The sequence below is a fragment of the Eucalyptus grandis genome, chromosome 11, assembly GCF_016545825.1.
Source record: "Eucalyptus grandis isolate ANBG69807.140 chromosome 11, ASM1654582v1, whole genome shotgun sequence".
NCBI lineage: Eukaryota > Viridiplantae > Streptophyta > Magnoliopsida > Myrtales > Myrtaceae > Eucalyptus > Eucalyptus grandis.
Window position 1 is genome coordinate 26,408,003 of NC_052622.1, and position 23,520 is coordinate 26,431,522.

General features: G+C 40.5%; 1 protein-coding gene across 1 annotated transcript; it reads right to left on the reverse strand.

The window, feature by feature from the left end:
- Positions 1 to 17,967: 17,967 nt before the first annotated feature.
- Positions 17,968 to 19,125, reverse strand: LOC104427762 (BRASSINOSTEROID INSENSITIVE 1-associated receptor kinase 1-like). The gene has a single exon (XM_010040802.2). The coding sequence runs from the start codon at positions 19,123 to 19,125 to the stop codon at positions 17,968 to 17,970; it is 1,158 nt and encodes a 385-aa protein (XP_010039104.2).
- Positions 19,126 to 23,520: the final 4,395 nt, after the last annotated feature.

The window sequence follows — 23,520 nt, forward strand, 5'->3', positions numbered from 1 at the left end:
AAATACATTGATAAAATCGTGGCACATTTTAATATGCAGTCATCAAAATCTGTAAGTACACCTTTAGTGAAGCATTTTAAACTTTCATATAAATTATCACTACAGACTGAGGAGGAGGAGGAGCATATGTCCAGTATTCCTTATTCTAGTGCCATGAGTAGTATTATGTATACTATGGTGTACATTAGGCTTGATATTTCACAAGCTGTGAGCATGGTTAATCACTACATAAAACGTCCTAGTAAAGCTCATTAAGAATCTGTGAAGTTGATCCTCAGATATTTGAAAGGAACAACGTACGTGGATATAGTGTATTAGAGGGATAGCAATGGTAGTGAGAGCACTGGTTTTGTGGATTCGGATCACGCCAGTGACTTGGATGATCGCAGATCTTTAGCAGGGTACGTATTTACGTTAGCAGGTGGTGCAATTAGTTGAAAATGGTCTTTATAAGATCACATTGCCTTGTCTTCAACTAAGGCAGAGTACATAGCATTAACCTTTGTAGCAAAGAATGCAATATGGTTACAAAATTTGCTCTTGGACTTTGGGTTAGAACATAAAAGTGTGGATATATACTGTGATAACTAAGGTGTAATATATTTGGCATATAATCCAGTTTATCACGAGCGAATGAAGCATATCAACATCAGGTACCACTTCATCCGATATGTCGTAGCTAAGAGTAATATTATTGTTAAAAAAGATTGTTACAGTAGATAACCTAGTAGACATGATGACTAAGTTTATTCCTTTGGCGAAGTTCAAGCTCTGCTTAAGCTCTATTGGCGTTTGTGGAAAGTGAGCGCCCATCAAGGCGTTTGGAGAGCAGCATAAATGATGAACACTATAACTTGGTTTCAAACATCGAGCTAAGGTGGAGATTTGTTAAATTAATGTCTCGAGTTTGAATTCGGGTGATGATTTATTATACCGAATTTTGTTGATAAAGATTTTCCAAGTAGAAGAAATTCATTAAACTCTTGAAGATTTACAAAAGAGAAATTAAAAAAAATAGGGAGCAAAGTTTCTTCTTTGTTACGGAAGCTTGTGGAATCCGAAAAAGGCAACTCTAATCGTGGGCCCCAAAGTCAAAGTGTTGACTCTGGGCACACACACGTATAAGGTATCACTGGTGTGAAGATGGAGTCATCTACATGCGTAAGAAGCCAAACGTGGTGGTGAGCCCAAGTTAAACTTTGACCTAGGCACATGTATAAAATAGAAATCAGAAGCAAGTCTTCTTTTCTTTCGGGTAAGAAGCTGCCGAAGCCCTTTGAAAGCATAATAGAAAGGAGCCGCATGTCCACGCAAGCCACGTGAAGCTTTCCAAAGGAATGCGAAGATTTACGTACGTGGACCAAAGATGAACTCTGGAGTTCTTGATTTTGGTGTATGTAGAGCATTTTGTTTTGAGCTTGAACGCACGGTAATTTTATGCCATGAGTTTAAATCCAAGTGAGTTGTTTATTTATAAACACTTTGAGTTTTGGGTTAAATCTAGGTGTGAGAAACCTTGAGCATGTGAGCAATTGTAAACTCTGATTTTCGATTATAGTGGATTATTTACTGTTGGCTCTCCCCATGAACTTAGATACCGATACTTGAACCGAACCACGTAAATTCCTAGTGTCCTTATTATTTCTTGTTTATTTCTCTGGTGATTTTGCGTTGACATAAATTGTAAGATCATGTCATTCCTGCGTATTATATCCCAATAGTAGTGATGATAGATTTGAGAATCAAAGCTAACATCAGTTGAATTTTCTTCTAAATGAGAGGAGAGTGAGACTCCCGTGCCATGCCTTAGCATGCGCGTGCGCCACTTGATAGTCCCTTCCTCAACATTTCTCTCATGCATGATCTTGGTGATGCAAAACTTCCCATGACGACCTCGAATCACACATTCAGCAATATACTGAATGAGATTGGATTATTTAGGCAAATGTTGTTGATTCAAATTGATGCTTTATATAGGCAAATGTATCGACTACGAAAAGCCTTTCCATTTTTATTTTATGTATTCAAGAGTTTGTGTCACACCCCGAATCCTAGCAAACAAGGGGATGACATGGCCGTCCTTCCACCCGAAGGACATAGCGTTAAACCACCCATATTCAACTCCCAAGAGTTCCCGCAATAACGCTCTTACTCTAATATCCATTAAGTGAGGGACCTGAAAAGATTGAAAGAGAGGAGTGAGCAACCACAACTTAGTGAATAGTACATATCTTATAAGCATATTAAGCCTCCACATTACATATTTAAAACTCAAAAGATGACTCATTTATGTCAATCCAACATATAACATATTACAAGAATAAAATGAGTTATATAATACTTCAACCTAGCTATATCAATAGCACAATTTCTCATTTGTCCATAATATCAAAACAAGTATCACTGGTTTGATTATTGAATCGAACTTGTTGTATCTCATGTCAATGGTTCATTCCATTAATTAAACTTGTATAACATGTCAATGACCTATTCCGCTAATCAATCTCATAGTACATCACATCTCAAGGCCTTAGAGGTGACTCTCATGAGACCACATCATCGTGTTGCATTTAGCCCTCAAATAGTACAAGACTCTAGAGGTGGCTTTTATGAAAGTACGTTATTGTGTAATACTTAGCCCTTAACTACAAGGCTCCAAAGGTAGCTCTCACAAAGTTACATTATTATGTAATGCTTAATCCTTTACCAATCTATATCACAATTGGCTTCACAAACCAAAACTTTTCACCAATCAATTTTCTTCACAAAATCAATTCAAAATCCACATCACAAATTAGGTTCACATATCGAATCAAATCACATTTTACAAACCATACTCAAGCTAACACAATTCTTTCACAAAAGGTCAACAAACCGAAAATATATCCCTGCTCCTAACTTCATTAATCAAACATTCACAATTCATTTCTCATGCCATTTCAGAATTCATATCTTAAAGAGTCCATTCCATAAATCAATTCGCTACTTTCATGATATCTTCCATAACACATTCCTCAAATCATCCTCAAATAAATAAATAGTAAATGTTTGGTTCGAAGTTGTGACATTTTGAATTTCGACCCCATCTCGATAATATGAAATGGGCATTTCGTCGATGCGCCTATGGTCATTTTATTCTGAGCAGGGCTCCTCATGAGTTAACTAATCTATTAGGTGAGGCCGTTAAGGGATATAAATGCGGCAGACTTGAGAATTTGATCAAAAATCGATTACTCGACCATAATAATCGGTAAGGGTTAATATGACACCGTTATAATTGATTAGTGATCGAATATAGATAGATTCAACGAAAACACGTAATTGAATTGCAGGTGATTTCGCATGATTGCGATATTCGCATCGAACGACACTAACCTGATTTTCTATCGATTTTATACTCAGTACACCTAATTGAAACCTTGCGATTTTTACAACAACTGAGGATCGTCTATTAGTCGAAGATGCACAAACGTGGATTAAAAATTATCGACTACAGGTCAAACACGCTAAAATCCCTAAAAAGCTACCCGATAGGTTAGGTTGTACTAAAATCACGTACGATCAATTTTAACGATGAAATTGAATTCAGTTTTGGGAATCGGATGTTCGAGCGTGGCACGATTTATTTTTAGGCCATCGTCTCTTCTTTCAAAGAAATTCCGTTGAGCTCGGGATTTTGCGAAAAAAATCAATTCGGCAAAAAGGAGATTAAAGTGAAAATTCGTATGGGTTGCTTAATGGAATTAGTTGGCTGCCCAAAAGGCTTTATTTTGGGAAGAAATGAGAAGAAAATGCCCATTGGATGAAGACTTTGGGGCCAATTGTCCTGATAGGTTGATATTTTGGCAAGGCACCCTATTGGCTTCAACCTTGACTCTCAATCCTGCTCTCTCTCCTCCAATTTTTCCCTCCCTTGCTCCATGTGTGCAACCCTTTTAGCTGTTCACCCTCCCCTTTGCCACTCTCTTCTCCTTCTTTTTCCCCTCAATTTTTCTCATGCATTTCCCTCCTTGACTCTAGTACTGCCTTGATTTCCTTCCTCTTGTTGCACGCCTCCACCCACCACCATCCACCTCATCCCACCATTTTATAGCAACCCCCGCCTCCATATCCATAGCACCATCACCCAACACCTTAACCAACCAGCTTGTCCACCAGCGTCCTCAGTTGCCCTCCTCATGTGAGCCAACACCAACAACTGTGTCTGTCCAAGCCAGCAACCCAGCCCAACTCCAACCATCCATCTCCACAGCGCCACCATCACCAATAGTAGACAATGTCCACCGTAGCTTAGCCCAAGCCAAGTCGAGACCAGCTCATCCCTCAACTCCACATAACCGAGCTCTCTAGTTATGAGCTTGTAGGGCCATTTCCTTCGCCATTGGGCCTCCGTGCAAGACACGGTAGTCTCAGGTTTTCACCACCGTCGTGCTGCCATTGCCGTGAACCCATCGTCATCCTAATCTGGGAATTAACTTCCTAATCCTTTATTAGGTTGTTAATTGTACTTAGGGGGTTAGATTAGTGCTAATTAGCTTAGTTAAATTAGTATTAAGTGATATTAGCCTTAAGATGGATTAGTACTAATCTAGTTTGGTTAGATTAGCCTTACTATGGATTAGTGTTGATCTAGTTTGTTGGATTAGTACTAATGAGGGTGATTTAGCTTGGTTTAGTGGATTACTCTTGGATCAATTCACTGAACACTCGCCGTTTGTTATTTTTGTAGAGACAAATGTGTTACGATTTTGGGGTTTATTTATTCTTGAAAAAAGTTCTAGACATCCTTAGCTATAACATATATTTTACTCAAGGTTTTAAGAATTTAAAAAAAAAGATATTTCAGTTTCGTCTTTTGCAAAATAGAATCTTGGATTGTGCTAGAACTGGTGACCTTTTGGTATTTATAGGATTTTTATCAACTCTTAGAGTTTGATTTTCGAAATAATGCCTTCACAAAAGTTGTTCATCACATCTTTTAGTTTAACATAGTCAAATTTCAAAGTAAATGGATAAGTTTTGGACCTCGAACTAAATTGATTTTGAAAAATGTAATTTCTGGAAATGGACAAAGTTTTTGTAACAGTTTGAGCGATTTAATTCTGTTAATCTAGAAAGATTTTGGCCAAGGTGTCTCATGAAAAATGTTCATTTAGGTTTCCTTTAGAACATATTCAAATTTGAGAAATATTTGAGCTCGTTTGATTATGTTTCTAGAATTAAACTTGGAGTCGGGCGAGTGGTCCGATTTCTATCAGTTAGGGCTGATTGTGGTTTTGTAGTTGTTCTTGGTATCTTACTTGCTGAGAAATGAATATGTTATGATTTAGTTGATGTTTGGCATGCTGAGAACTCATGTATGATATCATGAGGTTAATTGCCCTATGTTGGTTGTTTACTACTATTGCAAAAGGTGACCTTATGGGCTATTAAATGGAAAGTGAATGAGGTGTCGGGTCCGGACACTAAAACTTATTTGCTCAATAAAACAATGAGATTTTAAATTAGGTGTGTGTAAAGTTTAATGGATTAATTGAGTACTTGGGCAATCTATGAATTTATTTCTAAAAGTTTTGAACAAAAAAAAAAAGGGGGTTACTAAAGATTGTCTTCAAAAGTGGGTGTTTGGAAAAGAAAATAGAAAATAAATGAGGTTTCGGGTTTGGACGCCAAATTTTATGTGTTTAATAAAACTAGGAGGTTTTATACTAGATGCGTGCAAAGTTCGGTGGGTTAATTTCAAACACGTGACCTCGTACGAATTGATTTCCGAAAGCTTTAAATAAATAAAAAAAGAGTTGCCAAGTTGATTTTTGAAAAGGGATTTTTGGTGTTCTTGGCTATATGATGGCATTATGTGTAATATTGATGGTAGTTATTGAATTTTAGTAGAAAAATCGGTTTTATGAGCTTTTAAATGGAAAAATGTCAATTGTCAGTTTTTAGACGCCAATTCTTATGTAGTATATAAAACCGTGGAATTTCAAAATAGGAGCATACCAGGTTTGACGGTTCGCTTTTAAATATGTGACTATGCACAATTATTTTACAGAGAATTTTTAATACGAAGAAAATTGGCCAAGTCCATTATTTGAAATTGAGGTATTTGAGTGCAAAGTATGGTGTCATTGGCCAAGTATGGATGTGTGTGTGGTCACTAAGTGGAAACCGTCCTAATGCATTTATATGGGACGAAGCTCCTCAGTGAGGTGCCATCTAGGTGGAGGATGCTAGACAATACCGTTCGTGAATAAATTTTGGAACGAAGCTCCTCAGTGGGATGCCATCTAGGCGGAGGATGCTAGACAATGCCGTTCGTGAATAGATTTCAAAACAAAGCTCCTCAATGGGGTGTCATGGCCATTGGGTCAAAATAATTGGAACACACCTGAATGGTTGTGATGGATGTGCCTGATTATAGGGAAAAATTGTGTGGCACGATATAGGACGTGTCATAACGATTTTACCTTATAATTGGGATCCATGTGATTGTTTGTGATTAAAATGATATGTTCCAGTTATTAAGTGATGATGCTTGCTACATTGATAATGGTATATATGTTGAGCTAACGTGTAGGTATGCGCCGAGGCGAGATAAGTCTTGTATGGTGTGTGCTTATGACTGCCTTCGAGGCAAATTTGCATCATAATCAGGGCTTAGGGTTTTGACTCGCTAAGGTTTTATCTCATCACGTTGTGGACTAACCTTTTTCAGGGTCGTAGCGTGGAGATCTGCTGAGTGCGGATGTGGTGGGCACGAGATACAACACCTTTTGGTTGGTCTTGCCGTTAGCAAAGTTTCGTGACCCTGATCCCTGAGGTCTTTTGAGAGGGTCAATAAGAAGTGGTAGCTGAGAGGCTTGTAATTATTAGACTTCCTAAGGTCAACAGTTGGTAAGGAAATTGTTGTGTTTGGGAAATTGTTCCTTGTTTTTACTATCCCTGTGTTTGGTTGTTGGCCAGGTATTTATTTAATTCGCTTTCGCATGTGCTTAATTGAAATTAAAAAAAAAAAGGGTCGGTGACGCGTCTTGGGAACGTTGCATTTTAATTGACTGCAGAGGGATGTTCGCACGCTTGGGGTTCGGGGCGTGATAGAAGTTATGCATCAAATATGCTATGACAGTACTTTTGCCTTTTAGCCACTTCACAATGTGCACATGATATACCTCATACTTTTTATTTTCGAATATGAGTTTACAAATTAAAAGGAAAGATATCACTGCTCACTTGGATAATGCCCAAACCAAACATAAGGTTCACTTGAATCAATAAACTCATAGTCCAAGCATTGCGTTACATAGTCAAGTCGACTTGACAAGGCATCATTGATGAGAACACACAAAACCCTCTCTCTCCTCTTTCTTTTTCTTATTCTCTCCCGAGTGCCCTCTCATTGCGTGCAACTTCTCTCCCATTTATTTAAGGTGAGTGTACCTTTTCTCTTTATTTGACTAGTCAACCCCTTTTTCTTTTTTCTACAAAGTGGTCCCACCAACTTTTCTTTGACCTAGTCAAAAATCTCAAATACTATAGTTGGTGGACTTTTAATGTTGACAAAATTAAATATCAAATTTACTTCTTAAAATGTATGAAATGCTTATCTGTCTATTAAGAAAAATAATCGCATAAGTGAATGGTGCATATGACTCTGTACGACTAAAACAATTTGTTCACGCTCTACTCCTCTTTCATAAGGAGTAGTACAGGTTGTATTGGATGCATATGCATTGAGATGTCTCCCCTGTAGAATTTGAGACCTAATTCAGACGTTGAGATGCATACGCAACTGAGGAATGTGAAAGTCCTTCCACCAAATGCTTTTATCTCTTTGATAGAGGTATCCAATTTTCGTAAGTGTGATATTAAAAGGCCGCACTTTGAAACTTAGTTGCTTTCAATTTCTTGAAAATTTTAGAAGATAGTGATCATTACCGACTAATCCTAAGATAAAGCATTTAGAAACTCAACGCTACTATTCCATTGTTCTTGAACTTATAGCCGAGACTTCATTTTGCACTAATTACAGATACGAAAATGATGAAAGGTAAAGCAAATACTATATTTCACAGAACAAAGATCGTATAAACAGAAATGGAAATCATATAGGGAAAGGAAAAACCAAAAGCTGATGTGAGAGAAGAAGGAGAAAAGTAGTGAGGTGTTGAATCATACTCACTTCCACTCCAATTGCTCCTTCTGCTAGGATCTTGCCCAAGCATTTGGCTTTCGATCATTGTAGCCACTTCTGACATCTGGATCAGATAGATGGATCACCAATGCTGCACAACAACGCCAATTGGACTAGCTGCTCTTCTTCTTCTTCCACATAGTTCCCCAACAAATTAGGATCGATCGCTCTTCCCAACTTGTTCTTGTTCATTAATCCACCAATCCATTCCTCCAAACTAAGACTTTCATCAGACACCAATACATCAAGTTCAAAAGACGTCTGTCCAAAGATGAGCGCAAGAAGCATTTTCCCATAGGCGTAACCATCATTCTTAAAGTGCACACATACTCAAGGGACAACGACCCATTTGAGCAGTGGATAGTAGGAGTGTCAACATGTTGACACCTAATTTTCAAGTACATATAAAAAATTAAAAAATTAAATTAAAAAAAATAGGGATGCAAGAGGGGCCGGGTCAAGCCGAATCTGGCCTTGGCCCAACTCGCCCCCCTCTTTTCCTCTCTCTCTCTCTCTCTCTCTCTCTCTCTCTCTCTCTCTCTCTCTCTCTCTCGTTTCCTCTGCTTGGCCCAGCCTCCTTCTCCTTTCGGCTCAGCCCGTGCCAGCTTGTCTTCCTTCTCTTTTCATCTTCAAGTGCGAAGCCTGCAAAAAAAACAAAAGGCAGCAGAAAGCAAAAAAGGACAACAACAAAGGTCAGAGGGGGAGGCAGACGGCACCATAGAAAAAGAGACGTGAGTGTGGACAAGCAAGGAAAAAGAAGAGAAAAAAAAAGGGAAAAGGGGGGGCTTCTTCTGAGTGTAGCGGGCTCGCTACTCTCGGCCTTCCGAGGGAGCTCTAAATGCCAACTCCCTACACTTGCCACCACGGTTAATGACACCAGCAGCCGAAGCTCCGCCCCGCCTCAACCTGACACCGTTGTAGCACTTGCAACCACAAGCACTACCGTGCTAGTAGCCAAAGCTCTGCCTAGCTTTGCCGCACCTATTGCCACACCACCGCTCCTACAACCAATAGCCCAAGCCTCCTCGTTGTGTCACTTCTGCTCTTGCAACCTGCCCATCCCTTGCAGCTCGAAGCGGCAACGCCACGTTGCTAGTCCACGAGGGAGCCAGAATCGAAAAGGAGGACAAAGTGAGAGCAGGAGGAAACCGAGAAAGGGATGGCTCCACTGGGAGAGGAAGGAGGTGTCGTCGGTACTGCCCAATGCCGTCCCTGTGCCAATCGTATCAAGCCGCTGCCCTTCGACCCTAATTGCGGCGATGCTTAGGCCTGACACCATCGCCGCTCATCCTGCTGATGCCGTGCCAAGTTACTTGCTGCCATGTTTGCCGGCCTTCAACACGAGCCTCACCATGCTGCTCGTTGGCCCGTCGATGTTGCCTCCATCCCGACTCCATCCTCGACGCAATTGATCCTGTTGCTGCACGACTCCGTTGGTGTCGCCTCCGACGCAACCACTGGCTGTCCTCGTCGATTTCGTCTCCGAAAACCTGTTCTGGTGATAGCTCTAGAGGAATTCTCATTAGAGCTTGACTCATCCCAAGGTGAAGAATAGCACTTCCTTCTTTACTTAAACACCGATACCCGTTGCTTTAGACAGTTGGGCCTAATTATTCATTTCTAAACCCCGAGCGGTGATCATCTCCCTTCACTAGGGCAAGGCATAAGGATTGACAACATACAATTGACATTTATGAGAAAACGTAAAAGCATCTCAAAAGTCGTAAGAGCTCTAAAAGTTCAAAGAGCAAAAAGTTTTACAAAATTAAAGGGCATGAAAAAAGCAGTGTGCCTAGTAAAAGTAAGGCCAATGCCCGTCAAGAAAAAGAGCCAAAAGGCTACATCTTATGTGAAAGAAAAATTATCAAAGTCCAAGTGCCTGCATAAAAAAATCATCGCAAGTGCAAAGGAAATTAGAGAGAGAGGAGCAAAGCTCCCATGCATAAATAATTAATCAAGGGACTTTCGAGATGTACTGTGTTTCAAAAGCGAAATGCTTTCGAAAGGTCGAGTGACCTGGTCACGATGCCATGATGATCACTGATTCTTAAAAACCCTGTTGAAAATTTTAAGCCTTTCAAGTCTTTCCCGAGCCAACATTACAACCCTCTTTCTAAGTCTCTTCTAATTAGGATGGTTCGAGTGAAAATGAGAATGCGATAAAGAAGCTGTTGCTTGAAGGAGTGGAAGCAATTCTATCTTGTCTTATCTTCCAAGTTCTGACTTGTAAACCCAACGAAGATAGCGACAAATGTTCCTTTATTGGCCTCAAAGCAATAATCATTTTGTGTAAGCCCATGATCAAACCTATATTGCGGTCCTTTCAAAAGACCTTTTTGATCGAGCATATTGTGTTCATCACGAATGTTTATGAAAGCCTTTGATATAGGTTATGTGAGATACCATCAACAATTAGTTACTTCCCACATGAATGGATGGGATCAAGCAGTCATTTAATCAAGAGTGTGTGAGAAATCCTTTCTGACTAAGAGGCTTTAGTCTGGCATGCTTAGGCTACGCATGACAACATTTCTTGACTGGGGAAGATTTTATTTTTTTTTTCAGAAATAGTTCTTTTATATTTCTATTCCAAGGAACAATTTCTAAGTAAAATAATGTGTTTGGTAACTATACAAAATTTCTACTCTTGAAATAGAAAAAGAATATAAATGCGTTTGGTACGAAATAGTTTTTCTTTTATATTTATTTGCTTTTTATTCTTGCTCATGGATCGCCAATTGCCTACTGCCGACCGCCGCTACTGCACGACCACTAGCCGTCGACCGTCACCGTTGACCACCACCGCACAGCCCATCGGCCGCTCGTCCGCCTTCGGTGGCCAGCGATCGGTGGCTGCTGATGGGTTGTGTGGCGGTGGTCGACAGTGATGGTCAGCGGCCGGTGGTCATGCAACGATGGCGACGGCTGGCAACAGGGGGCGGTGCTCGGCAATCGGCGGCGGCGACGGCGACAGATGGAGGCAGCGGCGATGGCGGAGGCAGCAACTGAGGCCATTGGTCGGTGGTCGGCGGCGGTGGCGACGATCAACGACAATTGGTAGTGTTTCCGGGCGATTAAAGGTGGCCACAGCAAGAGAGAGGAATAAAAGAAAATTAAAAAAGAAAATTGGCTTATTTCTAGAAATTGTTCCCGGGAACAAGAAGCTACCTTTTTTTTTTTAATTTCTTGTTTCTATTCCAAAACTATTCTTAGGAACAAAAAAAAAATAGAGAAATTGTTCCGTGAAACTAAAGTTCTACAAAATGGATTTGTATTCTTTTTTTGTTCCGGGAACAAAAGAACATAATTTGGAGAAACAGAACTGTTACCATGCAGACCCTTAATGAGCCTTTTTCACGAGTCGTAGCCGTTTTGATAAGAACTTGACTCCCAGAGAATTTGATGATTAATGATATATCCCCATGCAAGATGACAGTTTTGCGCCATAAGATGCTAATTGACATTGAATGTTTTTTTTTTTAAAGCAGTCGGACTTAGCTTGATTAGCTTGTTTAATTAATGCTGCAATATTACCAATACGTCTCTTGATGACGTCCCTAATGACATTTGCTCAAGTTGAGTTTGACAGGATTCCTCAGTGAAGCCATGCGATTTCAAGGAGTTAGCAGGTGCTTCCCTAAAAACCAAAGGTTCGTGGTTGGCCTCAAACCATGTCATCTCCAAAGATTCATTGTCAGCCTTAAACCATGCCGTCTCCAAAGGTTCATGGTCAGCCTTAAACCATGTCATCTACAAGGTTCATGGATTTTCCTCAAATCATGTATTTTCAGCTCGGTCGAAACCCGTTGTTACACGGTGAGACTTCATCTCTTTCTTCCTATGACATGGCATGCTTCTATAGCCCGAGGTCTTTCATTTTTCTTACGACATGGCATGCTTCTATAGCCAGGGGTTTTTCATTCTTCTTATGGCACGGCGTGCTTTTGTCACCTGGGGTCTCTCTTTCTTCTTATGACACGACATGTCTCTCTTTCTTCTTATGATATGGCGTGCTTTTGTCGCCTGGGGTCCCTCTTTCTTCTTATGACACGACATGTCTCTCTTTCTTCTTATGACACGGCATGCTTCTGTAGCCCAGGGTATTTCCTTCTTCTTATGACACGGCGTGCTTTTTGTAGCCTGGGGTCTTTCTTTCTTCTTATGACACAATGTGCTTTTGTAACCCGGGATCTCTTCTCTCTTTCTTCCTCTTATTGACAAGACATGCTTCCATAGCTCTAAGTCCTTTTCGTTGACCCGGCACGTGCCTATGCACCCAGGGTCTTTTTATTAATGAAATAATTTAGGTGTCTTCTGTCTTTGAACACAACCTCTTCGAGACTACATTCAAAGAGGGGTAGCTATTGACACCTAATTTTTAAGTACATATAAGAAATTTTTTAAAAAATGAAAAATAATTACAAAATTAAATTTAAAAAAAGAAAAGAAAGGGACACAAGAGGGGCTGGGTCGGGCCAAATCTGGCCTTGGCCCAACCTGGCCCTCCTCTTTTCCTCTCTCTCTCTCTCTCGCACACTTGGCCTAACCTCCTTCTCCTTTCGACCTAACCTACGCCAACTTATCTTCCTCCTCTTTCCATCTTTGCACGCGGAAACTGCCAAAAAAAAAGGCATCAGAAAGCAAAAAGGACAACAGCAGAGGTCAGAGAGGGGAGGCAGGCGGCACCACAGAAAAAAGGGATGTGAGAGTGGACAAGCAAGGAAAAAGAAGAGAAGGAAAAAAAAAAAGGAAGAGGGGGGGGGCTTCTTTTGAGTGCAATGGGCTCACCGCCCTTGGCCTTCCGAGGGAGCTCCAAACACCAATCCCCTGCACTCATCGTCGTGACTACCGATGCCAGTAGCTGAAGCTTCACCCCGCCTTAACCCGATGCCACTACAGCACCTGTAGCCGCGAGCACCGCTGTGCTAGCAGCCGAAGCTCTGCCTAGCTTTGCTGCACCTGTTGCTACGCCGCCGCTCCTGCAACTAGTAGCTTGAGTCTTCTCGTCGCGCCACCACTACTCCTGCAACTTGCCCATCCCCTGTAGCTCGAAGCGGTGACGATATGCTGTTGGTCCACGAGGGCGTCAGAACCTGGAAATGAGGGCAGAGTGAGAGCAGGAGGAAACTGAGAATAGGACGACACCGCAGGGAGAGGAAGGGGGCACCGTCATCACTGCTCAACGCCGTCCTTGCACCAATCGTACCGAGCCGCCGCCCTCCAACCCAACTATGGCGACGCCTGGGCTTGACGCCATCGATGCTCATCCTCCCGACCTCGTGCCAAGTTACTCGCCGCCGCGTCCACCAGCCTTCAACACGAGCCTCGCCATGCTACTCGTTGGCCCGTCAGTGTTGCCTCCATCTCGACTCTATCCCTAACACAATTGACCCTATTGTTGCTCGACTCCATCGATGTTGCCTCCAACAAAACCGCTGCCCGTCCTCGTCAGTGTAGTCTCCGAAAACCTAGCCACCTCCAGACGCATCCTCGCCGAGCTGCAATCCACTGCCGGAGTCCTTGGTTGGTTGCGGACCAACAAAGATCTCCTTAGCGATCGTCAGCGCCAATGTCTCAAACTTCCTCCTTCGACGCCGCGAAAGAGCAGGAGAGAGAGGAGGTACGAGCCAGGTCAAAAGAGCTGGGCCGAGTGCAATCAACCGGGTAGGGTTTTGGACGAATTGGGCTGGGCATACCTAAGTCGGGTTTGGGCTAGTTTAGCATGTGGGCTTGTGGCTTCATTTTTAAATAAATTAGACCAGACTGGGAGCCCAACTAGGTTTCCGCCGGCCCAAGTTGTGCGGCCTAATCCGGTCTAGGCTCGGGCCGTCTTTTCAATGAACCGGGCTAGACCCGAGTGGGGTCGAGACCGGACTGACCCGGTTCGCCTTTTTTGGAAAAAAAAAAATATAAAATAATTTTAAAAAATTCGAAAAAAATCTAAAAATGCAAGGTTTGGTTGTGAATTGCTATGTATTTCCTTTTTAAGGTAATTAGGCCTTTATTTGCTTGCACATTGATTATATCGCATGTTTAATTCGTATATTTGATTACATTTGTGAATGTTTAATTGCACATGGTCAATTTTACTGCAATTAAGATCTTGGTAGCTATGATTGTTATTACAATGATTGCGCACCTACATGATCATCTCACATATTAGTGGATAGGTGTAAAATCAATCTAAACTTCCTGACAAAAATCTTTACTCTTAAAATAAACAAGATTAAGTACCGAAATGGCACTGATTGGTTAATTAGTTTAACCAAGTCCCCGATCCTGGATTCTTTTGTTGCGTAGGAAACAAGGCATACTCTCATGCCTCACTTGGTTTCTAACCGACCCCAATAGGCTAGTGGCAATTCCTTACTGCAAAAATCTTTAAAAATACCCTAATGCCATGCAAGTTATGGGCTTGGGAGAGCCCGCGCCTAATCATGGGCCTTAGGTCCATCCTTTAGGTAATACCCCCTAAACCTATTTCCTCCTCACGAGGGGTAGGTTGCAACACAACATAAACGTTTTCATAAGGATAATAAGTTTGAGAACAGGAATCAGAATCAGCTGAACCTTCTCCTTGGGAAGAGGATGAGAATCTCATGGGGTGTGCACGTCGAGGCCAATGAATAGCCTCTTCATAGGGATAATAAGTTGTTGATGCTAAAATTGTCTGTCGTGCTTCGGATCTCCTTAGAGAGAAGGTTTTAGGAGTTGTAGAAATGTCTTCAACTGACTCGGTAAAACTGAAGGTTCGGAGATTGAACACCACCTTTAAGCGGGAAGAAAGTAGACTCTTCTCCAGTGAAAATGGATCTTATAAGCTTGATGGTATTTCTCGATTGGTGTGAATGAATGAAATGGTAGGAAAAGTCGTTGGATTGAATGCTGATGTCAAAGTGCGGAGCCAGCTCACTCCGAAGCCTTCCGGTGAGCAGCTTCGTGGAAAGAGAGCGAGAGAGGTTTCATTGCCTCGCAGCTTCCAAATTTGACAAAACGCGCAACTCATGTAAAGCCACTTTTGCATGTTTTTCCTAGTATTTTTCGTTTCCTACGCATTGAAAAATCCAAATGTGAAGAGCACTAGTCTTTTTTATTTACTTCATTGGCTGGAGATTACATGAAAAAGGGTTAAAGTACACCGCAAGTGTCAAAACTTGAAATGAATGGACATTTAAGTATCAAAAATTTCAAAAAATATACTTAAGAGTAAATTTTTTTGAAAATTGAGACACTTGAGTGTCAACTCCTGTGAGCTTGCCGAAAATCCAATGTGGCATTATTTTAATATAAAACCAGTATACGTGGCTTGCCGGAATGTCCACTTAGCAGTCATTGTTTAAAACTATGTCGTCTTTCATATTCATTTAAGTGCCAGTCATGGTAGAAAACGATCAATTAAGTGTCAAGTTATGGTGTAAGTGATTATTTAAATGCCACTTGTGATTAAATTTTGTAGAATGTGACCATTTAAATACCAAAAACTACGTCATTAAGCATATTCATGGTGTTTGCATGGATAATTGTTTTTTTAAAAAGAATTGCCACGTTGGTAAAAATATTGCCGAAAAAAGCCACATCAGTAATTTGATTGGAATTTCTCGTTGTTGACACTTAAGTGTCCATTTCTTCTCTAATTTTAGCACTTAAATGTACATTTTGGAAGTTTGGCACTTCAATGTCCACGTGTCAAGTTTTGGTACTTGGGGCATCTTTCACTCCATGGAAAAGCTATTAACTTTTGAGAATCCTCCGAGATCCATACTTCTAATTACTCGTATTTGGAACACGTTCGTTATATGTCCATTTATCATATTCCAATTTCAATGGAAAATTTTCTATATGAGTGGAAATACTCGTATTAATTTTAGATCATTTTCTTTTTCTCTATATTCCATTTTCAATAGATAATCTTTGGAAACAAAAAACAAATGCATTTTCAATACGTGGAAATCTTTACTATGAATTAGTAAAGACATAAAACTTATAGTCAATCGATATAACAAATATATGCAAATTGGGATGTTTTTTGTTAGATCTTTCTGAAGTTAGTGTAGACCAAATATTAGAAAAGACAAAAGTACTTTACATGAGTTCATCTTCCTTGTAAACTCCCTGCACAACTACTCTTAATGTATTACGATTGTCATAATTGATTTTGTCAAATCTTGTGACTCAAAAGCTAATAATGTTCTCGTACGTCCTTCGAAAACTATTTTCTGAAGGAACATAGAAAATTGGTGTCACTAATTTATCAATGTACTAGCCCAGTAACCCCTGCTATGCACAGGATGCACGTGGATTCCATTCGTTGTTCTTTAAATAGAGTATAAAAATTCAAAGCCATTAATTAATGTTACCAAAGTAAGGTACCAAAGGAATGTTTTTGTAAAAAGAATATTAAAAATAGCTATCATAGCTTAACCTAAGGGAAATTTGTCATAAAAAAATTTGTACACAATATTTGTGGTATGTGCATCGTCCCCCTCATCTTCATTTACCAAAAGAATCTCATGTCCGTCCCTGGTTGTTTCTTTGGGAATTGCAACATAAAGTCGTCCATGGCTAGAAATTGGCTTAGGGAGAAATAAGCCAACATGGCATGAATTTTGGCCAATGGAAAAGGGGAACCGCCTTTTTTAAGTATAAGTGGCCGAAGGAGACTCGGTGGGTGATTTCTGCCATACTGATAATGTCCCTGATCTTTTGAAACTGGTTGCAACGAGCCAAAGGGATGATTTCCGCCAAAGAATTTCTAGGACATCAATCAGGTTATAATAAATTTGAGATCGGTTAATCTTTAAATTTATTGAAAAAAAAATGAATCTTATAAGAAGGAGAATACCCCATCTGGGAGGTTTTTTTTTTTTTTTTTTTTTTTTTTTTCCTTAAGACACGAAGGAATTGCACAACTGCACAATTAAGCAGGTCATTAAAACCTCTCACAAGTGCACAATCCGTTTGCACAACATGATATTCAGCACGAGTCTCCTCATTCCCCGACTCGCTGACATTTAGGGAGAGCTCGAGAGAGCTGCAGATATGAGGAATCGAACTATGCATCCCTTGGTAGATCAAATGAGGCTAAGGCTAACAATGTCATTACTCTTGTCATTGCCTCCCCACGAATAGGAGATAATCAAGTAAATAAAGACGAAATGGAGATTCCGTTGGTTGAAACATTGCCCAGAAGTACCTGAAATGGCCCAGGCAGGTGTAAATTATGGAAAGTGCATACCCGGATTTTACAAGTCCCAACTTTAGCCTACAAGAAATTGATGTGCGATGTTGCTTTGTCATTGATAGCTCCCAAAACCATCTAGTCCAACCATATCCTCCTCTGAATGCAGAGAATCAAATTTAAAAGACGCAGGCACAGAATCGAAGTGCCGACAACTTGGATTCTCTTGCATAGACAAGGATTGATGTGCACGAGGACGCATGTGCAACTGATCTTATCAATGTCTTCTAAGGACGGCTTTTATGGTGGCCTTTAATTTTCGTTAGAATAACAGTAACTTTCCTCATAAACTTAAACATTCACTCACCATTTAATTCGATAGATTAAGGGGTGACACTTTGAATTTTTATTTCGGTTTCTAGTTTTCCTGACAAATGTAGAAGATAGCAGTCTCTCAAAAAGTCGGAGGAAAGTATTACAGAAAAATCTGCGGATGCAAGTGAAGAGGAACATATAGAGTTTAAGAAGAGAAACATAGAAGCTAAACTCGCTATTGAAGGTAAAAGGCAATGGTCATTATGTAGCATTGACATGTCAGTCATGCAACAATCCGCAGAGATGGAGAAGGAGAAGGAGAAGGAGGGAAAGAATAGTACGGAGTTGAGTCACAATCACTTTGACTCCAACTAGTCCCGGTACTGGGGTACCGCCAAAGAAACTGGCTTTCGAGCATTTGAACAACTTCAGACATCTCTGGTCGAATAGATGGATCCTCATGTGAGCACAGCAGTGCCAGTCGGAGTAGTCGCTCTGCTTCTTCTTCCACGTAGTTCCCCTGCATATTGGGATCGATCACCCTTCCCAATTGGTCTTCATTCTTAAGTTTCCTAATGCAATCCTTCGGCCAGAAAGCTTTGTCATCGAGTACCTCAGTGGGAAAGTTGTAAATCAGCTGTCCCGAGATGAGCTCGAGAAGCATCTTCCCGTATGCAAAGACATCATTCTTCAGCGTGCACTTTCCTGTGTTTAAGTACTCGGGGGCAATAAACCCAGGTCTGCCACGGATGGGGGTATTGACATAAAATTCTGCTGAATTTTCTCCTACCGGTGATGAGAATGAGACTCCCCTGCCCCACCTTGGAATGCACGTGGGCCATTCAATAGTCCCTTCCTCTACATTTCTCTCATCCATGATAATGGCAAACCAAAATCCTCCTATCTTGGCCTCAAAATGCCTGTTCAGCAGTATATTTGACGCGCAGATGTTGCGATGCATGATCTTGATGTTACCTTGATTGTGAAGGTGTGCAAGCCCCCTTGCTGCTCCCAAGGCTATTCGCTTGCGAGTAGTCCAATTGAGAGGTCGGGCAAACCGATCTGGTCTCTCTCTAAGATCGTAAGATAGGCAATAGTTGATCATCAAGGGATAGACCAGTAAGAGCTCTTTTTTGGTCCTACAAAAGCCCCTCAGGCATAGCACGTTTGGGTGCGTCGAAACTGTGCTTCCCACTTTTATTTCTGCTTCGAACCACTCTTCACTCTGTTGATCGACATGGAGCGCTCTCTTTATTGCCACTAGCGAACCATCGGCCAAGCGCCCCCGGTAAGCTTGGCAAAATCTACCTTCACCCAACAAGTTGTTGAGGCTAAAGTTCTGCGTTGCGACTTGGAGCTCCTCTAGAGAGAAGCTTTTAGGAGGTGTTGGATCATCTTCAAAGGACTCGGAAAAACTGAAGGTTCGGAGATTGAACACCATCTTTAAGTGGGGGAAAAATGTAGATTCTTCTCAAGTACAAAGAGAGTTGCTTGTACACAGTTTTATAACTCAGTTGGTATAGTGCACGTCTCATCCGCGATTGCTTTTGGTCGGTGTAAATGAATGAAATGGTAAGAAAATTTGTAGGCTTGATGGGGGTGCAACATTGGGCATCAAAAATTGTTATTTGTGGAAAATTATAGGTAAGAAAGTAATTGGAGACAAGAGGGATAAGTTTGGAGACTTTTGAGGCCAAAGAATGAAGAAAATGAGGTATTTTTCCTTGACTTTTGGCCCCCTCATCCGCAGCTTCTCCAGCACGCTTCAACCGGTTCCCTCCTCCTTCGTGGCTTCTACTTCTCCAATTTTCTTATTTGCTCCTTCGGCCGCTGTTTTCCCTTCATTTCGTTCCAGCGAATTCTTCCCCATATCTTCTCTCTCACCGCCTGCATCTCCCTCGACTCACGTCAACCGCTGCCCCCTCCACCATCGTTTGTTCCCCCACGAGTCAACTTCCCCAGCAGATTTCGTTTGTTGACTCCCCTCACGCCAGCGAAGCCGCGGTCTGCCCATCTTCTCCACCGAAGACTCACGCTGCAGCTCCTTCATTGAATTCGGCAGCCCACCATATTTTGTTCCCTCAACCGAAGCAGTCCCTCGACCGTTTCTCTCTCTCTGCCGCTGCCAGCGTCCACGATTCAACCCCCACTCGGTCAACACTCCACTCGGTCCACGATTCCTTGTTTTTGAACCAAGGAATTGGGGAATACACTTTCATGGTTTTCTAGTCTGCGACCTATTTTGTTCCCTCAACCGAAGCAGTCCCTCGACAGTTCCTCGGGTTGAAACATTGCCCAGAAGTAGCTGAAATGACCTAGGTAGTTGCCAATTGTGGATAGTGTATACCCGATTTTAAAAGTCCCAATTTTAGCCTCCAATTTTTTTGTATTGATGACTCCCGTCAGCGAGAAACTTCTTGAAAGCTTCATATGAGTTTACCTCGTAGAGAAGAAAGTCAAAGCCAACTAGTCCAACCATATCCTCCTCTGAAGCCATAGAACCAAATTTGAAAGAAGCAGGCCGATAATCAAAGTCCCTACAACTTGGATTTTCTCGCATATACAAGGATGGATGTGCACGAAGACGCATGTACGACTGATCTTACCAATGTCTTCTAAGGACGACTTTTATGGTGGCCTTTAATTTTAGTTAGAACAATAGAACTCTCTTAATAAACTTAAACATTCATTCACCATTAATTTGATAGATTAAGAGGTGACACTTCGAATTTTTATTTCAATTTCTAGTTTTCAATTCGAAGACAAATGTAGAAGATAGTAGTTATTGCATGAAAGATGAGCTATATACCTTAAAAAAATCGAAGGAAAGTATTAAGATCAAACAAATTAAAGTGAAGAGGAACATAGAAGTTTAACTTGTTATTGTCGCAACCTCTATTTTTCCGTCCGGGGAAAAAGGAAGAAGGTTTAGGGGTATTTGCCTAGAGAGGCGGACCAATGGCCCTAGATTAGGCGTGGGCTCTCCCAAGCCCATATTTCACGTGACGTTGGATTTTATATTTTTATTCTTAACAACCTATGTATTTCTAGAAATCGTCACTAACCTATTGGGGTTGGCTAGAAACCAATCAAGACGCGAGAGTGTTGTCTCGATTCCTACGCAACCAGAGATTTCTAGGAACATGGACTTGTTTACGCCAATGTTTCTATTAGCGTCCTTGCGGTACCACTAACTTGGAAGGTTGTTCATCTAAATGGCCACACAATCTTGATTACCAATTATAATCCTTATAAAACCGCTAAGCGCTCATGCAAATGTTTTTGTAGGTTTGCTTTCCTTAATGTCTAGACTAATCCTAACATAATTTAGAAGAGAAATTTACACTCAAATTAATGAAAAGCAGTGCGTAAGTAAACATCCAAGAAATTGAAATGACTTAAAAATAAATGCGGAAAAAGAAAACCTGATACAAGTCAGACAAATAATATTACATGGCCTTGTTATCATGCCTCAGGACAGGACCCCCGTGAGTGAAATGGGAATTTAAATATGCATGAAATTACTCTAGATGCATGAAATTACTCTAAATAATTTTAATCTATGCAAAATAGATTATTTACAAAAATGATTATAGAATATCAAAATAGCATCAAGTTAGGACAACGACTTTATAAAATTATGAAAATCTCATAAATGTCATTTGTGCCCTAATTTGATACTATCTAACATTTTTTTTTTTATATTTTTTGAATTTCCAGATTTTTTTAAATATTAATAATAATTCTTTAAACCGATCTATGCTAAGATGGAATAACATAGCACATGAATATCACAATAATCAAGCTCAAATTGACTGTTTAAAGATCGAAACTCGGTTTGGGCATTTCGTTGAACAAGTGGTATACATCAACTCACCTTAAGCAACTTCCCAAGCCATACTTGTGACCTTCAATCTTGACCCATGAGCAATCTTATGTGAAACTAAAGTATCAAGATTATACTACCGCATGCAAGGAGCAAGATTAGATACAAATAATAACGCAAAACACACAAGAACTAAGTTGAAATCAGTCTCAAATATGCAGGTTTGAGTTGTTTTGCAAATATGGTGTTGAACCCAAGTCAAAAAACATGTCATATGCCCAGATTGAAGCCCAAACAACCATCACATGCAACATCTATATGAAATATTACTCCATCCGAATGAAAATAGGTAACATAGACTTTCAAATGCAACAAACATCACAGAGAATGATCAACCAGACACATCAAAACAAACTCCCCAAGAAGCATACCTGCATGATCTATGCTAGCCAACCATGTCTCAATGTGAACTGGCTTGGTTTTTGGCTCATGTTATAGACAGTCTCATGGTTCACAAGGAGATTTAAAGACTAAACCAAGTTGTCATATATATCATTTATACTCCTATATAACATTCATCAAAGTCACAACGACAAAAAAAACGCATGCAAAGGGGAGTAACAAGTCAAGCAAGTAAGGGTATTGAAGAGGTTTTAAACACTTAGAAAAAATTTTAACCTTGGAAATCAGTTGTCCGAACTAGTTTTCCTTTTGATTTTCATGATCAAAACATGTTCAAACTTGAACAAAAATACATCTAGGATGCTTACGTTACTTCTTAGTTCTTTTGCAAGTGACTCTTGGCCAAGGAAACCAAGAAATTGTCCTCCGAAAGCATGTGGAAGTTGGTTCCTTCAAACTAAAAGTGAGATCTGCAGAAGAAAAAACTGACAATGAAGATTTTCGTGGGCCTCCAAACTAGACTTCAAAACCTCTTTTGTTGGCCAAATTTAAACCAACCCAAACTACATTTATTCTAGTTTGGGTTGTAAGTCATGGATTTCCTCATTTATCTCTAACTTTTCTCAAAAGCACTTGTTTTTCCTCACTCGTGACCAACCGGGCTCAACACTTAAAAAAATCTTAGGACTCCCTTGGCCGGATAGGAGGGTATATTTTCAGGGACTTTAGGAGACTATTCCGACCTCCATTTGGGACGTGCGACCTATGGATGTAAAGATCTTTGAGTGAAGTTTCACTGTCTAGTTGAAGGTTTTGGCTAATTTTGGATGTAAGTTTGTGAAAATTTCACTTTTCTCTCTAAAGGTTGATTTGGGATTTCTGGATTTTTGCCTTTATGGAGTTGCTTCTGAGCGTTTTTTTTTTTTACACGATTGTTAGCCCTCTCCTCTGCTTCTTGTCTTCTACCTCTTATCTCCTAAAAGAGCTTGCTTCAATCATCTTATCCCATGAATTAAGGGATTTTTGGTCGATCTTTTGTCCACCTACCAAGCCTGCCAACTAAGCTAGTTCACCAACTTTCTGTTTTTCAACTTTTGCAGCTGTTGAATATGCGGATTTTGCTGCAATTTTCCTATGCTTTCAGCAGCTTATCCCTGACCAATTTTTGTCCACTTGTACCACCAATAATGATCTTCCATCACATGCAAAGATCAAGCTAATTGGGCAGCTGAGTGGGATATGGTGGGGCCACCAATATGCCTACTTAGCAGCTCCGAATTAAGACTTAACCATGGGTTGGGTTTTGGTAGATGATTTGAGTGCTTTAATCCATCAATTTGGCTGCAAATTTTGATCAATTAGCAAGCTCATGTATAGTAATTTAAGATCTTAACCATTATTTTATTGAAGTATTTTTACTTTTAAGCTAAAGATCTTCTATGTCTAGTATTTTGGCTCCAAAATTGGTTGTAGGACAAAGCAACACCAGACCTCCTTATTTCGATGGAAATGAGTATTGTGCGGAAGAACAAGATGAAGGCATTTCTCAAATCCATAGATCCCCTGGAGAGGGATGTTGTTGAAAAAGGAATCAATCCTAAAGAAACA

Coding starts and splice junctions, on each gene's coding strand:
- LOC104427762 (XM_010040802.2), bottom strand. CDS start 19,125: ATGGTGTTCAATCTCCGAACCTTCAGTTTTTCCGAGTCCTTTGAAGAT.